Raw genomic sequence first — 15,880 nt, forward strand, 5'->3', positions numbered from 1 at the left:
TTTTTGGCAGCAGTTGCCACAAAAATTCATTTACAGACTAGTCACTGCACCTATTTTATCTGTGGCAGTTTTCTTCATCACTTCAACTGTAAACCTAGAGAAACTATGATTATATGATAGAACATGACTGACCTTTTAATGGCATCCAATACACTAGAATAGAGGAAACAAGGTTGCAGGAAGATCAATGCATAGGTCTATGCAGACCTGTATTTTTTTACTCTGAAAGAGACTACATTGGACAATTAGGCTAATATACTGCTCAGAGAAAGTGCTTCCTCTCAAATCCCGAGCATTCATTCATATATGTCCTAAAAGAGGAGTGTTCATTTTCCTTCCTTTTCCTAGATCCCAATTTATCCAGTTACGTTCACAAATGATACTATGCATGAACACTGAAATCCTATAAATTTAGTTTCCTAAGGCAACTAATACCACAAGATAATTCTGTGAAGATAAGTAGCTTCCTTTAGTCATCGTTGTAACACCTAGCTTTTTAATCTTTCTCAATCCAGTTTTGCTAAACTTCAAGTTTTGAACTTATGAGTGCTAAACATTCTGTGAAATGGGCCAGGAAATTAGCTCCTACCTTTTACTAGGCTTGAGATAAAAGACAAAATTCTCAAGCACTTTTAACATTCAAAGGGAAAAGATCTGAGGTGATGGTAACTACAAGAGCAACAAGCATATGTTGCAGAAAGAGCTTTTCAAAATACAAGTCTGATGACACATCTCCAGCAGATGTTAGGTCTTTAGATATCAGATTTGTTCTGTTGCTGCTTTTGTTAACTTCCCTACCTGGTAAGGAGAGAAAGCTTTATCTTCTGTAAAGCACGTACCTGAAGCAAGGACAATTACTAGATAAAACTCTCTGACCTAGGTCAGAGAACAGCAAATAAGAGCAGTGCAAGAGTCAGTTATGCCATATTTACCTACTTTGAAGGAAAGGTGATCATGCCCTTCCTTAGTAATTTAATTAAAATCACATATATTATGAAGTAAGTTGTAGGCATAAATAAATCTATCCTAGATCTAGCAGAAAGTTCAGAGGTATTAATTCATATTCAAATGGAGAACTACAAGAAATTTCCTTAAATAATAATAAGAAATGCCTGAAAGATAGCACAGCTTAGTCACTTGTAGGATTCACAGTCATCTACACTAGGACCAAACCTCAGTTTTACAATTCAGAAGGTGATTCTCACTATTTTATCCCAACAGAAAGACTAATTTCACTAAAACATCTGAGAAATGAATCTGAATGAATGAATGGGCATGATAGAATTTTCCGGAAAGAAACCAGGCTCATATATGAGGAAGCAGATACTCAATTTCTAAGAATGGAGAGCTGAAAAAGAATACTGAATTTTCCATGTTATGAATTAATGAACACTAAAATAACAGACACTTTCAAAATGTATCAAACTTACATGTAATACCTCTACCACACATTAGACAACTGGAACACTACCAGTTGAGAAGGATTCTTTATCAGTGCAAGGCAAAATGACAGTATTTTTATTTAAAAGACTAAGAATAATCTATGGACTACAAAGAAACAGAAACCACTGATCAAACAATACAGAAATTAGTATCAATTCAAACCCTTAACTGGATGCACCATTGATAGTCAGCTGTTTTTCTTAGCATCCTAAAAACTCTTAAATCATTTATTCTTAGTTATGATGATAGAAAAATTATTTTTGCAGTTCAGGGATATTAGAGCAATATCAAATGCTTTAGACAGAATTGAGCTTTTGAAGCCATTTGCAAGAACAAACTCCTGTGAAAAATATTTGACAGTTACCTACTCGTTGCATTGCTCTCTATCCACATTTAGCAACACTTACTAATTTTTTGCGACAGCATAGCAACTCTGACTTTTCCTTCATTTTCTTCTCTTCATCCTGCAGAGACAGCACATCTCAGACTGCAGGGAGTACTTTTACGCTGTCTCAACTAACTGTAACAGAACTCATCTTTCTGCTACCCAAAACAACTCCTGACAGCACACGAGGCTTCTCGCTGCCTCCTTTCACATACAGATTTTAATTCCACGCCTCCTTTTGTGTCCTCTTCCTAGTGCAGTCATAAGGAAAGAGCAATGGAAGTTGTTAACAGCTGACAGGGAAGCTTCCAGCAGCAAATGAAGAAATGTGGCAGAAATCATTTGCAAAGAGAGTACAAGGAAGCAGTTTAGCATGTAGCTAACAGCTGTAGGACTAGAGAGGTACCTGTGTCCACAGCACTCGTGTTCGTCTTTGCTTATAACCAACACAGTATGTCAAATTGTCATTAAAGATAGATTGTAGATCTTCATAAGTCAAGAAAAATACAGCTCTGAAGAAATTTACTGGCAAGGCAGAAATGAGTCACCTCAGTTACAGTTGCCATAGAAACTATACCAACTCTAGATTGCAGTTATTATACATGTATGTGGCCACGCTTGGTTGCTCCGGAAACCATAAACTTGAGATATTTAATAAGACTTTGTTTACATTTGAAGTTTCTGTTTTTTCAGTCAAGTAAATATGTAGAAGGATATGAATCTCAGAAGCCTAGTAAACTTAAGTACTAAATGCAACTTTGTTAGCGTTACCTCAAAATAGCAAATTATTACTCAGGAGCTGTATTTTGGAAACCATTTTCTCACTCATGAAGAAAACCTCTTCTTCAGCAGTCGTAACCACGCTTGAAACATAAGCAATTTTGGCAGCCATTAACCTACTTAACATGAGTTCTAATTTCAACCTGTTCAGCTGGGATTTCCTAGAACAGTTTCAAATGTCTAAGCAAAGCAAAAATTGTTTTAGTCATACCATTGAGCACTAAAGGATTCCTAATTCCTAAATTCAAACTCTTCCTTTCAAACAACAGAAAATGATCCTTGAACCAGCTAACTCTCTAAAGTCTGGATCAAATAAAAAGGCTAGTCACAAAACCCAAGTGTATATCAAACCCAATTATTAGCCCATTAGCTGTTTTCTTTAATATTAAAAAATCCAGGGTAATTATAACTTGAAATTTATAAATGGCTTTGATCTCACCAGGACTGCAATAGTGCAAAGCCAAAACAACTTGGTTTTCTCCATTTTTATTTTCATTTGTTTCTTTTTAACCATTTACTATTTCACAGAGTTCTGAATCGTGACCACCGTGATTCTTCTAGCTATAGATAGTCAGTATTTTCACTACTTTATCTGATTATCACATAAAAAAATGGAAGTTTTGAAAGAAATACTCAAAAAGTTTAGAAAGTCTATTTAACTTGATTTTGTCTTATTGTATTTTCTATTACCTTTACACAAACAACTGGGCATTTATATGCATACAAAACTATAAACTAAGATGTTATGAATACACGGTATGAAGAGTAAGGTTCTTTGTCATTCCAGTGTTCTGAGAGCTAGGCAGATAGGAAATCCACAAGACTGGTAATCCGGAAAGGCTGAGACCACTAAAAAAGAAAGCTAAAAATTATCTTTTTAAAGTATTTTAGAAAGATCTGTTAGACAGACCTCTTTTTCCTATACTCTTTTTACAAATACATTTTCCATATTCTGCAATTTCATATAAATCTTAACCAGGAGGTAAGTCTCCTGAGTCATTCAGCCTAAATGCATGTAGCATGTACATACAACTGATGATTTTCAGATTTTCTGAGTTTTATTTTTTGAAAAAGTAGTATTCCAATACTGTTACATATACTCACTTCAGCCCTGGAACATCCAGAAGATTGGTCAGTCCAGTCCAGTTAATTTCTAAAAGCTGTGAATTACAGGAAAAAAAGTGAAAATTAACTTAAAATTCCCAGTATTGAGAAAACAAAATGGATCACCGTGGATTTTGATTCATTTCCAGGATTTTTTTTATTTTTATTTTTTTTAACAGAAAGACAAAATTGCTTATATTCCAATAGTTTTAGCCATTTAACTTTTAAACCAGGAGGAAAAAAAAACCCCAAACTCACATCCTCTTACCCACCTTTTATTTATATATTTTATACGTATGAACATGTACACATAGACATATTTATACACACACAGCCGTATACACATGTATGATGTATCTACCACATACAACCAACACCAAACTATAGAATATGGTCTTGCTTTTTAGAAATATTTTTCCAAACGAACAGTTACCAATATCAATTTGCAAACAGATCAGAATAAACTAATCTAATATCCTTGTGCAATAGAGTAACTGGACATTAAATGGGAAAGAAATAGACAGTATCTAGCTTGATTAAGGCTTTCAACATTTCCTCTTTGATTCCCAGAAGATGCTAAAAAAAGCGCAATTTTGATTAACAAGAGAGTAGATTTTTTTGCAAAAGTTACAGGTGATAGTTATCAATGGTTCACTGTCACAGCATGGAATTCTGTCAAGAGCTGTCCTGGGTTACGTTCTATTCAGTATTTTCCTTAATGAATAGAGACAACACCATACAGAGAGGTATCACAGAGCACACTGGAGAACAGGGAAAAAATTTAAATCTTGATAACCATAGCAAAACAAAGTACTAAAAAACAAGATGATTTTCAAGGGGGACAAATGAAAGATTGATCATCTGTACAAATGCAGGAGAGTAAACAGACTAGGCAGAAGCTCTACAGAAAAGGCTCTGGGGAATTAGAAGATAACTTGAGCAAATGATGCCACACGCTAGCCAAAGCAGCAAACTAGGCACAATAAGCATGAATATAGCCCGTAGGATAAATGAAGTAATCCTTCCACTCTAGTCCATAACGATAACTCCTCTGCAGGGGCAGCGTATAGTTTCCAGTACTACATATTAGGAAATGTGGACCAATGAGGAGCCCCATTTGAGAGTGGAAAAATTACCAGATTCCTAGAAGACAACAGGGAAAGAATGAAGAACCATGTTTGAGAAGACAGAAGGAAGACCTAAATCAGTCCGCAAATACATAGGAGATTGTTTCACTGAGAAATAAAACCATTCTACCATTAATGGGGTAGAGAAGAAAAGCATCAGTAGGATTAGATACTGTAGTGAGAAAAATCCTCAAAAATAATCACAGGGATTAATAATGACAGCTCAATGCTAGATCATACATACTTCCTTTGCTTCAAAACCCAATTAATCCTATCTAATAATGACAGCATGAAAAATAAATAATAAAAGGTTTTGAGATTCCTCAGTTGAGGAACTAATCATGGCAGTTCAATTAAATGTTGAAACAAAACAACAGATTTCTAGGAGCAGCTATGTTGCATCTTTATACAAAAGAGCAAGAGGAATCACTCTTTATTAATTTTCCATTTAAAAACTAGCACATACCATTCTTTATAAAGAATCTATTAATAGTTTAATTAGTGATTTCCTTTGTGAATACTTAGGCTAAAGATAACACACAATACCTGTACTTACATAAGGAGCACTGTTACTTAATGTACTTTTGTAATAGTAGTCAAATATTTCAACAGCTTTATTTGTTAAGCACTAGCCTAACTAACCAGCAATTAAGCAGAAAAATCAGGGAAAGATTTACAGATACTTATTACTCTTTCTTCAATGGCACAGTATTATGATTCAGTAACTGAATATTCCAAAATGAAAGACAGCCATGGATCAAGGCAAAGAAAGCATCGAGTATCTGGGCATTTTCTATGCCCTTTGTCACCAAGCCTCCTGCCCCAGCAGTGGACCCGTATTTTCCCACTTTTCCCTAGCTTTTTCCCCCGCCTAGTTTTACTTTTGCTGTCACTGCTCCAGTAGAAGCCTTTCCTGCCACCCAAGTTTGAGACTCAGATGACAGGTCAGGAGAGCAGTTGGGGACCATCCATCCCCTGCAGGGAGTGGCCCACTACTATCACTTGCTGCTTCCTCCAGCTGCTGCTGTGTGGCTCAGGACTCAGGATCTGCTGGTTCAGATGCTGTTTGACAAAGCTCCCAGCCCTTCATTTATGTGAGCACTGAATCTGCTCTGCAGCTGCATCTGCAGGTGGAACAAGAGCCATCCTTCTGCTGTGAAAAAGCTTCCAGCCTTCACCATCACAGGAGAATCCTATTCAGTTGTCTCTCCAAGAGTTCAGAGGTCCTGTCTCTCATCTGTCAGTCTCAGATACTACAGGGAATCACACTAGATGCCTATGTCTAGGCTAATGAATTGAGTCTAAACAATTTACTTGTTCATTTACTTTTTTCATATCTGAGACTACACTGCCAGAATCTTAAAAGTACTAAATATTATCATTAATATCTATTAGCATTTGCTGTAGTGTGAGCAGCTTAAAGACGTACTCAGTACAGAAACTGCTGATTTTCATCACTGTTTGGTTGAAAGAATGAAGATATCATTGGCTTCAGTGCCATTTTTTATTCATTACCTTTTTAAAGCTATCTTGACTTAACACTAGCTTTTGCACATTTCCCACCAGAGAACTAGCAGAAAAAGATTGTTTTTAAAATAAGAAAAGGTTAATCTACCTTATATGCGCTGTAAGAAAAAAAAAGAAGCACTTGAGCAGGTAATACAGAGGAGCTAATATGCTCTGAAATTCACATCACCACTTACCACACTTACTTGATTGCACATATTCTAATAATCAACATAACAAAAGCTCAAATAGCACATACTTCTAAACACCACCAAATTTTGTTAGAAAATCCTGTTAAAAGATTTAGGTAATCAGTCTCATTTTTGAGCAAAAAGTTTGAAATCATTTGCCCAGTTTGCTCAAGAGCCAGTGTTCACACAAGAATTCAACCTTTCCTCCTTTAGATTCATACTCTTCTGGAATACAAAACCTTCATCAATTGAGTCATGCTGTCAGCCAAGCACTTAGAAGTTGAGCATGAGGGATATTAAGAAAATAGTTGTGTAATTAACATTTTCAGCATGGGAATGCAGTGTTAACAATGGAATTGGAAGAGCTCCACTTCAGGTAGGTGAGAGGCTCAGTTTTCTAAGACACATCTAGTTATGGAACTTATAGCAAGGCTAAATGTCAGTAATATGTCCCAAAAGTGGATGCAATCTTACCTAAAACTCATACATTAAAATTTTTTTTTTTTAAATAAAGACGTTATGAATTCTTTTCTGTATGAATATCAGTTCAAAGCTGACAATTTTTCATTTTTAAATGCAAAGAAAAACTGTTACAAGATCTTCTGTTATAAGCTTTGGGAGCTACTTTACATTGGTTTGAAATGAGCTGTTTCACTTGTACAGTTTTGTAACACAAACTGTACCTTAGAATACACAAATTGTATATATATTTTTTAAAAAGTTAGGCATACTGTTCTCTGAAAGTTAGTATTCATTCTTACTCTGAAAAACAAGCATAACAAAAAACATTATTAAACCAGTATGAAGAACCCAACTTAACAAGAATAACTATGGCTTTCTATTACTTCCACAATCTTGCAATCCCACAAATGTTTAAAGTAATTTTACATACAAGTAGATGGGTAGTAGCTGATAAGGCTAGCTGTAGCTTGTGTTTTCAGACTAGTGCTCATGTTCTGATCATAATACTAACTCAGCATAATTTTGATAACATGAAGTTTTGAAATTATGTCAAACCTTAAAAAATACATAAAGTAGCAGAACTCTTGAAGATGGAACTTTGTACTGCTTAAAATTTATTACTACATGATTGATTTCTAATTTTTAATTATTCATAGGATTACAGTGAATATACACCATAAAATCTGAAAACAATTTCCCTAAAGCATTCATATCTACATCACTCATTTAGCAGTTTTTACATAATGATATTTTCAGAATAAATGGAAAATAAAAAAAAATATTTGCATTTCATATTGATTTTTTTGTTGGTGCTTTTTTTCTAGCAACTACCATACTCCCTTACATCTTTGTTTGGCATATTGCGTAAAACAGTTAACACTACAAAGTCCCTCACTGTCTTCAGAAAGACTCAACTAAATTAAACAGAGAAATGTAACGCATGTTGAAATTCATAATTGAGAGATATTTCGTACACTGGACTGAAACATAATGGTTTCTGTATTAACCGCAGCAACTCAGAACAAAACAACAAACTACCTACCAAAGAGATATCACTGAGTACAACTGAAAGATTTTTAGTTAACATGGCCAAAAAGCATTCTAAAAAATTGCAATATAGAATACGAAATGCATATAGTGCAATGTAAGACCTCATTGCCAATACTTTCAGTATTATTACATACCTCTTCTCACAGACAACACAACCAAGTTCATCCTATCATCTGTCTTTAGACTCCATTAATTTTTTCTATGCTTCATGGCTTAATCATGCAAAGGAACTGAGAAATTACTACCATTTACAGTGGCCATTTAGAGAAGAAATGCAATTAGTGCATATAGTATCAGAAACTTTCATTCACCCTCTTATTGGATAGAAATAATTACAATGAAAGGGCTCAATTTCAGAACCATTAAGTGTTTTTCCATTCAAATCTGGAGCTAAGTCAGGAAACATTACTAAGGCTAAGCACTTTACAGGATTAATAGAAAAGCTTTGCAAATAAATCTTAAGCCATGAAATGTTTTAGAAGGGATACGAGCCTTCAAATTCCAGGCACAAATCAAACTCTTAACTATTTGGACTTTGAAGGTACGTTTTCCCTGGAGACATGATTTCCTACATTTGCCCACTACAGGGTTTCCTTTCCAGGTCTAACTGAAAGGACTAGGAGTAACGGGAAATATAACTGACACCACTGCAGTACCACAAACTCTCTAATCTTACTCTGTAAGAATTAGTGACAAAGAAGTTTTCTCCTTTTTGTATATTGCTTTCACATGAAGCCCTCTCACAAAGGTTGTTCTGGATCTGCACTATTAGCTTCCAAACATAATCAGACTCCAGCATAAAATACAACTTTTGTAATGTAAGAAAAGAACAGCTTTCCAAAAAACAACACCAAGCTCTGATCAAAAAAAACCTTGTATCTGCTGTATCTAGTACAGAAATTTGCACTGACGTCAGTGAAGCTCACAGTACCTACAGAAGTAGTTAAATCTACCGTATTGCTTCATCTGTTAAGTCAGAACCCTTCTAGTCATGGTCAGCCAAACAGGGGTTTTCATTTTGCATTTTGAACATCACCATATCATAGCTTGCAGGAGGGAAAACAGATCTGTAATTTCTGATAGCAAGCTAAACAACATCACCAAGCTTTCAAACGGAAGTGTCCTACAGTAGAGAAAAAGTAAGTAAACAAAATTGCCAGCTGATGAATCATTTTATGAAATACTGAATATAGGAAATCTTACAAAAAAACCTTAGCCTATAAATGTCAAAAATAGCTCAACAATGTCATTTCCTTCTCTGTTACCACTTTGAGCAATATATAATTCTTTCTTTAGCTAAATTTAAGGAATGCCAGCTGGTTCTCTGCAGCTAAACTAACAAGGCACTAGAAAGACTGTGTTCAGAATTTGTCATCAAGTGAAACTCTGCCAGTAGCTGGAAAGTGTTGTGTCTTTCCTCAACTCATTACAACAGAGAGGTGACATGCCTTGCAAACAAACAGAGACTGTTACCCAGCCAGCTCACTGGCCTACACAGAGATTTCAGACACTGGTTACAGTTTTGTAATGAACTACTACGTGCTGTCATATTAGTCAAAGTCATTTCAACTCCTCCTCTGCTCCCATCAGTGAAAAAAAGATTAACAGTTTCTCCTTGAAAACCAAGTACTTTGTCTTATCCAAGCTCTGAACTGAAAACTGAGTACACTAAAGTGTGCTCACATCAAGCCATAAAAGAAAAACTTTTTAGTTCTCTTTTATTATATACTTTTTGGAAAAGGGAGAGGAATATAAAATCTTCAGGTGAAGAACCAGCAATTGTTTAAAACCACCAAATATCTGCGATGGACACGCACTCACGGCCTACAGTGACTTTGCCACTGTACCCGTCAAAGCCCTGAAGCACATTCCACTACCCAAACTCATCAGCACTAAATCCAGGCTGGGTACCAAGCTCAGGCTATCCGCCTGCTTGGGCTTACTGGGGGCAGCCCCAAGCTAGTGGCAAAGGGGGAAAGAGGGGTGTTGAGCTATGAGGCAGATACAGGAGTCAACATACAGTTAAAGGAACAGATTGGAACCACTAACACACAAGAGTACTAGTAAGTTCACAGGGAAAAAAGTATAATTTTTAAACTGTTCACACTTCAACATGTGAATACTTTTCTTAAAGAAAAACAACTGGACAGCAGAAAGGAAAGAGAGAAAGACCGCTAGTTCCTCTGGCCTGAGCTACTGCATGTCCGACTGGGGGACTGCCTAGTTAAGAGGCTGAAATTACAGCTCTCCTGAGAGCAACCAAACCTACTCAGCAGAGGAGTGTTCACAGTGAGAGACAAGCAGAGAATTAGAAGCAATATCAAACTATAAGACGTTAACATGAAAAGAGACAGTGAGAAGTCTGAGGAGAATAAGAACAGCTAAAGAGCAAGGGCTATTGATTTAGCACCTTCTTTCCTTTCCTTTCTGGGGGTTTTGTGCCCTGGAAACAGAGAAATGTTCAAAAACAGAACCAACTAGTAAAGTCTGAAAACTAACTTCAACAGACCTGAATTCCATTTTAAAAGCTACTTTGATCTATTCTTTTATAAATAAAACTCAGTGATTAAAAGCGTTTTGGGGGTACCTCAGAACCTTGGCTGACTTATGATCCCATCACAGGTCAATACAATTTTAGAATTTATCAAATTAAACATTCTGCTAGAATTGCACATGATGTTATAATCATGCTGCATATTATGTTATGTGGTGGAAATCCTAGTATAAGGTATAAGTTCCAAGTATTTACTGAATTTTGTCTTGTATTTATAAACAACATACTGTAGTGTGATACTACAGAGCATTAAGAGAGATCCAGGCTCTGCTGAAGTCAAAAAGGCATTTCCCAACAATTTTAATAGGACTAGGATTTCAGGAAAAAGTTATCATTGTCTATAGCATGTTTACAACACAGCTTAGCCTGTATCTACAAAAGGAAAGTGCTAAATTCCATTGTAAGACATTTGAGATGTCTGGCTGCCTAGTAAAGAGTATTTGCCCATATAGATATGAAAAAAGATCAAACACTAACAGCTACATTTAAAAATTTTACAAGTATTATGTCTCACTGAAAGTTAAAGCAGCATTTTTCAACTCTTCTTGTCAAATAAGCATTCAAGTTGATATTTAAGGATAAGACTGCCAAAAGCATTCCAGCTGGTCAGCCTTCAATTTGCAAATCTCATACAAATAAAAAATTCAGTCAATCCTTTTAGTAGTTTTCTCCCAAGATTTGGTCATCCTTAACTAAAGAATTGTAACTCTATGCTTTCTATTCCAATGCAAGGTTTTTAGTTACCTTTGGATGAGTATCAACTACAGACTTGATGACCATGATCAGCAGCCAAGAATTTAAACCTATATATTGTGAATTATGTTTCTAAGTTTGTTGAAGGGGAGAGAAATACAGCATTTGGGAGGGAGGGGGGACAGGGCAGGAGGACTAGGAAAAAATAAAAAAAAGTAGAGAATTGAGAGTTTTGTCAGAGAGATTACTTTCAGAAAATAGAAAGTTCCCAGATATTCTTTATATGTGAAAGACAGATTTGGTAACATGTAATGCTTATTAATCATCTGGAAAAGTGATGGTAAAGAGAACTGGTGAAATAAAGCAAAAGATTTTGCTGATTATCTTAGTACTTCTTCCATGTCAAGAGATTGAAGAAATTCAGGAGCATCTAATGTGCAAAGTATGTACCTTAGTGTTCATAAAGCCAATTATTCAAATTCACTGTTGCAGCAATAACCATGCAGATGTCATAGCAATCACAAAATCTCTATTTCAATCTGATACTACATTAATGAGTTTGAGAAATACCTAAATGAGCAATATGGAACATGAAAAAACTGTTAAGATGAAGAAATAGTAGATAAAACAGTAGTTCTCATGTTCATATATTTAAACAAACAATAATAGAAAAATCTTTAAGACTGTATGAGGATCAGAGTCTGAAAAACTGTGATTTTAACTAAGAAAAATAAGGAATACAAATAACATAGAAAAGACTTATTCACCTTTTCTTAAAGTATAAGAAATAGAACATTTTAAAGATGTATGTTGCACTTCAATTTATTAATATTTATAATTAAAAAAGCAAAATCTAGTAAGTAGTGATCCTTTAAAACTCTCTGCTATAACAAGCCACTGAAGGTAACAGTCAGGTAGGATTGTCTGCAATCTATATACAGTCTCAGCTCAAGTTATTTCTCTTTCTGTTCAGTCATTTGTGTTATCATGCAAGCGGAACTACTGTCCTCAGGTCTGCATTTTTTTTTTTAAGACATGAATGTGTTGCATAGTTTTTTAAAAAACTATTCCTGTAGCCTATAAGATAGACTAAAAAAAGAATAAAAATCTGATGAGCATTTTTATCTGTTCCATGTTTTCAGTATCGTACATGCCTTTACAGAGTGAAAAGAATGTAAATGTGCTGGAATGCAAAATATACAGTACAATTACTGAATTACACAGAAGCACAACAGGTAGCTTCTAAACACTGCCAACCTTGTGGCTTGATTTGGCTGCCACAAGCACTACTAATTCCCAGAAGAAACGCCGCAAAGTACTTTAAAATGTTGATGAGCAATTTCCTGTTGATCAAGATATGATAGTAAATTTCTGCAGGACAAATTTTACCTGTGCTATGGGGAACAATGATAAAACTCCAACAGATAAGTTCAGTTTCTTCACACATTTATTATAAGATGCAGACTAACACATCCACCTCTATTACTCGTGAATGGTCATGCAGCAATACAGTGATATTTGTCTGTGTTATGAGAACACAACCCATTAATATTACACTGTTAAACTGCTGACATTATTGTGATAATTTAGCAAGTAACATTCTCCAGTATATTTTCCCAGCAATTAGTAAACATTTAACAAACTCTGCTTCTCAAACAAAGCTTGACTACACAAGACTCCAGAAAGAAGCAATTTCATAGTTTTCATCATTGTTATAGCAAACACAGATGGAGAGGATGCATCTTTGCACAGGAAGTGTGTTTAATAGCAGTAGGTTTTTCAGTTTTAACTGTCCAGAGATTTAAGTGAGTAAACAGCTACAGAGATAAGATACATAGTTGCACAAGTAAGAAACAGGAAAGTTTTTGCATTCAGAGCAAGCAGCTGAAGGATCACAGGTGGTCTTATAAAAATCCCATGTACCTTTCTATTCTTCATAGTGTCAAATGATCAAAGCTAGAATTCAAGTTGATTCCTTCTAACTTCTACTTCCTTTTTGCCTTCTACCAGCCCTGCATTCTGTTCATATCCTCATATAGTATTGACACTCTCCTGACTCGTTAGTGATCAGCTCAAGATGCTCAAGGACAGTAAACTAGTCACTTCTCCCTGTCGTGTTTAATATTCTGCCAGCTTACCTCCCTGAACCAGCTTTCTTTAGGACCAGAAGTTTCAACACCAGTGTAAGGGAGACAGGATAACATCAAACAGAAGGATGGCATAGGGAGAAGAGAATATTGTGGAAGCACCAAACGAGTTTTACTTAAACTGTCCTGAAATCATCCCACAATCTAGCACATGAGAAAATTATAAAAATTTAAGTTATGGCAAATTGCAAGTATACAATGTAACAGTGCAAATCATTCTCATTTTTTAAGCAACAGGACTAATTCTCAGCTAGTATTACTATAACAGCATGTAAGCTCCGCTTATCCAGGTGTTCCACAAACCCCTTAAAAAGAAGTTTAAAACTTCTGAAGCAGGTATTTGTAGTCTCATGTATTCCAAACACTTTTTTCATCAACTAAAAGTGAATCAAATAACATTCTTCTACGTTCTGCACAATCGCCCCATGCTACGGTCTTTGTCCGACATTTTTCACTAGTGCATATTCCTGGTGTAAGCATGGCCCCAGCATAGCTATACCTATGTCAAACTTAATGGATGCATGTTCAACATGTCCTTAAAAGACATCAATGACAGATTTACAGTCTCTGTAGGCAACCTGCTGCAGTGCCATTCAGGCCTTTATTCATTCCCTTCTCTACTTTATATAATCTTGAAAACCATATGCAACACTAAATTTTCCAAAGACAGGCCATACTAAATGCAATTAAACCATCTGGTGTTAAGACATGTATTCAATATTAAGTGTTCCACTAAAAATGCACTTTAATAACTGAATCAAAACCAAAATAATTTATATTTTGTTCTTAAAAGATAACTACGCTTACAGTTCCAAAGAGAAACAGAATATATGTTCAATATACATTATGTTAAAACAGGGAGAAGTCACACAGAAAACCTTATAAATCCCAACTATTACACAATGCTAACTTCTCTCTCTAGCACATAAACATAGAATCTTAAGAAGGTTAAGTTCAAAACATTAGAATGTACAGATTTTTCCTCTCAGAATCGCTCACATATTTGGACATACTTTATAAACTGGTAAGACTTCTATCTCTTCATGATAAAAACAATAAAATCTATATTTAAAAAGTTATATAAAGTAAGAGCTCTTGCAGCATCAAAACTCCATGCATTACTAGAAATACGAGACTCTGGCAAACTCATTAAACAAGTATGTTCAGAACCATTAATTTAGGCAGTGTTGCCTTATATAGTCATTAAGTCCAGCAAACAGATGATACAGAGCAAGTGGAATTGTTGCCAGTTACTGTAGACTGGAAAATATGAGAACAAATTCTATTGCTAGCTGCCAACTAATTCCTCCTCTTCTCTCCTAACAAGAATACTGAAGAAAAGCTTTTCTTGGCTGCAGCCACTTGCTCTCTAGTAAGGAGACAGAATTTCATTATAGAAACATAACTGCTATAATAAGCATTACTTTAGATCATTCTACAGAAGTTAGAAAAATGAACACCAAGAACCTCCTCTCCCCTTCCCCCTGAGGGATGAAGGGAAAATCTGCTTGGAAGAAATAAACATAAACATCCACATATAATTGTCAACATAATGGAGTAACTTGATTCACGGATTTTTTTGAACAGCCTACATTTAAGTTTGTCTGGACCTTGCCCACTAGCTTAATTTTTAAATGAAAGGAGGATGAAACTAATACTTCCAATGATTTTGTAACTGGATACTTTTAGAGGTTTGATTTTTTGATCTTCATGCTCTAGTCTACTTATATCCATTTTTGTCCCACTGAATCAACTGGCAAAGTGGCATGGGGAAAAAAGTAATGACAAACCGATTCTGGACAAAGTCTTTCCCAAAGTGACTTGTTTAGAAAGCTACTGACCATGATTGAGAGGTCTTACCTGATACATTTTTAGTTTATGATCTAGGTGGAGGTTGTCTCAGTTAAGCATTTAGCAAATATGCATATATACCTCTTAATGACACTTTGGTTTGTGAGATAAATATTTCTAGTAATTTACTTAAAAAGGATTTAAAGCAGTGAATGACTGAAAATGAACTATACACTCGCCTTTGAAGGACAGGAAGAACATGCTTCTGCTAGAATGCTACGTTCTTTGCGCTGTCCCTCCACCATCTTTCAAAACAAATAAAAAGAAATAAATGAGGACATCCTATACTCAGCTATAAATCTTCCATGTGCTAGTTCTTTGGTTTCCAAGAGACTCACCCCTCTGTAGCACTGTGCTTAACCAACACCACTTCCTAAGAATCTGCTATAAGAAATATTTGTATGGCTTTTAATTATTGCTTAATTTCTGGCTGTATCTGAATAGTTTTCCATTAGACTGCATGTGCCCACTGACCAACACTTACTCAAAGCATTAAACAGAGCAATTTCTTTAACCATACTATGTAAAGGGTTACAAGTGGCAAACTAATCTAGTTAATTTATGTAAGCAAGCACATTTACAGTAAT

The 15,880-nt window shown here is 35.3% G+C and overlaps 1 protein-coding gene across 3 annotated transcripts in view; it reads right to left on the reverse strand.

Annotated features, from left to right (window-relative positions):
* Positions 1–15,880, reverse strand: part of ESYT2 (extended synaptotagmin 2) — a 96,395-nt gene that overhangs the window by 33,608 nt on the left and 46,907 nt on the right. For all 3 annotated transcript variants that reach the window (XM_062568845.1, XM_062568844.1, XM_062568843.1), the window contains exon 7: positions 3,713–3,768. In XM_062568845.1, coding sequence (XP_062424829.1) covers positions 3,713–3,768 — 56 coding nt within the window. The remainder of the gene's footprint in view (positions 1–3,712; positions 3,769–15,880) is intronic.

Source organism: Rhea pennata, chromosome 2 (genome assembly GCF_028389875.1).
Source record: "Rhea pennata isolate bPtePen1 chromosome 2, bPtePen1.pri, whole genome shotgun sequence".
NCBI lineage: Eukaryota > Metazoa > Chordata > Aves > Rheiformes > Rheidae > Rhea > Rhea pennata.